This window comes from Alnus glutinosa, chromosome 12, assembly GCF_958979055.1.
Source record: "Alnus glutinosa chromosome 12, dhAlnGlut1.1, whole genome shotgun sequence".
Lineage (NCBI taxonomy): Eukaryota > Viridiplantae > Streptophyta > Magnoliopsida > Fagales > Betulaceae > Alnus > Alnus glutinosa.
In genome coordinates, this window is record NC_084897.1 from 15,605,591 (window position 1) to 15,608,285 (window position 2,695).

At 42.7% G+C, this 2,695-nt stretch overlaps 1 protein-coding gene across 1 annotated transcript; it reads right to left on the reverse strand.

The window, feature by feature from the left end:
* On the reverse strand, positions 1-1,833 carry LOC133852583 (uncharacterized). The gene is made up of 5 exons (XM_062289355.1): positions 1,610-1,833; positions 1,186-1,508; positions 947-1,104; positions 284-858; positions 1-202 (listed from the first exon to the last, which is right to left on the reverse strand). Exons 1-5 carry the CDS (start codon positions 1,831-1,833, stop codon positions 1-3), a joined length of 1,482 nt encoding a protein of 493 aa, XP_062145339.1.
* Between the last annotated feature and the right edge of the window lie 862 nt (positions 1,834-2,695).

Genomic DNA, 2,695 nt, shown 5'->3' on the forward strand with positions numbered 1-2,695 from the left:
TCAAATGACCCTTGTACTTTCATCTAGAACTGTCTCATTATCTCCTCTTCTTCTGATCTTTTTGGGCCTACCACGTTGTGTCTTTGGAACCGGTGGCTCTATAGGGTCTACATCACGGTCAATGGGCCAGTCATTGGGTCCAAGCATTGGATTAATATTAGGGGTATATGACAGTCTATATGTATCCGCAAAGTACCATTTGCTGATGTAATTCTCAGGGAAACGTATATTTCTTTACATTGCACAAATTGCATGAGGGCAGGGAATACCGTTCAGTTGCCACCTGCCACATCCACAAGTTCTTGCCTCAAGATTAACAACTCTCCTAGGCTCATGGCTATGATCAACCTCATACTGGAGTCCATTACTCCAGTGACATATGTAAGCATCAGCCTCTTTCTTATTTCGGTCAAGCTTCTTTACAATCTTAGGGCAAATCACATTGGTTGAAGTTGCTGCTCCAACCCTCTTCTTATCAAATCGGTTCATCAACTGCCTCCTTATTGTCTCCATACAAGATAGAATCGGCTGGTCCCTAGCCTCCAACAGCCATGTATTAAAGCTCTCCGCAATGTTGTTTAGTAAAATGTTACTGCAACTGGTAGTGAAGAATGCATGGCGGGACCACATCTTAGGGTTTATCTTCTCGAGGTAGTTGCATACTATTTGGTCTATACCTTTAATCACCTCGAGGTAATACTTGAATTGTATTTCATTGGGTGCCCTTGCTGCACCCCAGAGAGCATCTTTGAACTCTTTCCCTTTAAAGCCTTTCCTCTTGAGATTGACATGCAGATGTTTAACACAGTACCTGTGCTCGGCGCCAGGCATCAAATCTTCGAAAGCATTAACCAACCCCTGTTTGATATTGTTAAAAGCAAACATGTAAAAACTATGTTTGATAATAAAAGTTTAAGAACACATGTCAATGTACATTAAATATTACCTTTTGACGGTCGGACATGAACGACCACATATGCTCCCGATCATACCCAATATCATCCAAAAGTATCTTCAAGAACCAGGTCCATGTGTCCCTAGTTTCAGCTTCGCATATAGCATATGCCATCGGGTAAATGTCATCGTTTGCATCCCGAGCAACTGCTGTATGCAGTTAACCACTCCACTTCCCCTTCATAAAACATGCATCTACGCATATCATTGGCCTACAGGCAGCCAAGAAACCTTCCTTGCAGGCCGCCAATGAAACATACATCATTTGAAAGAAGACTCCATCCCGATGAATGAATACTGAGGAACCCAGATTCCATTGCAGTAATGCATTGGCATACTCCTTGGTATGCTTGTACTGCTCACCATCTATACCATCCAGTATCTCCAATGCCATTCTTTTTGCACAAAGGCAGCTTAACATTTTGAACTCAACATGGTAGTTCCTCCAGATCATCTCCCTCAAAGCTGTCGGTTTGAGGTTTCTTTGGTCTCGAAAGCTGTCTATAGATCTATTAGCAGCCCACCTAACTGTTGCCCACTTGTTATCGTGGTGGCTGCCACAATCATGAACTGGTTGAAAAGTTTTGATTTGAAATTTTTTTTTTTACAGTTCTACCAACTTGCGTGTATTCTCCAGCCACATTTTTTCTTGCACTTCGCGGAGTTCCGCGTCTTCTCATTGTGCTTGTATATATAGTTAAAGGAATTTTGCACTGCAAACACTTTCAACGTTTCCTTGAACTCAGTGGGGTTGCTGAACTTCAACCCTACTATCAATGTAATTATTTCTTTCAGGTCTCGCTTAGGCTTCCATTCTGGATACCTCCTCTCTCGTCTACGAGGACCCTCACCTTCATCCTCCTCCTCCTCACTATCCATACTGTGAAATGTTTCACTATCATCAGACTCTGCATCGGGATCATTTATTGGATCACCTCCGTCCTTTGATGTAGATGCCTTGTCCCACGTCCGAAACCATTTGTTTGTTGCTTCTCTTGCTTCGCGTACAACATTATCTCATTTTTCTGTAAAAATGTCTTCTTCTTCACCGTCTGTGACCTCAAAGTCACTCATCTCAAGGTATTCCTCATCAGCCTCCTCATCATCCTAAGGCTGCTGTTCTGGCTACTGGGGAGGCTGCCGAATTGACTGCTTCCGAGGCTACCGAGCTGACTTTCGGGCAACCTGCTGTGGTGGCTGCACAGTAGCTTGCTCTACTGGCTCATCAGATCGTGGCTCATCTATTGAAGGTTGTGATGTGTGTTGTGGCAAATCCTCTTCAGAATACTGAATCTTCACCTCTGATGGAGTCTAAGAGAGAAGCACCATTGGGGCCACCACTTCAATTGGGATCGGTTCAGCTAGTTCATCTTCTTCATGGTCAACAAACACATGCAACTTCATCTTGCCATTTTTTATGAACCCGTTGATCATTTTCAAGAAATCTTGGTTTGAATTAAGACTGTTTATATCTTCGTTACTTTCATCGTCATACTTGTAATACAGTGCCAGAATTTCATTGTATATGTACCCCAAGTACGACTCTAGGATATTTGTAAGGTTCCAATAACAGAACTTGTCTGCATTCAGGCTATTAACCTCCATATGATCTCCTCCTATGCACTCCATCCTATGTCCGGACAGGGACCCATGGTGGCAAATGACTAGATCAAATATTGGGTCCATTTTTACACAATTATGACAAAAATCAAACTCACATACACAACCAAACCAAGCACAC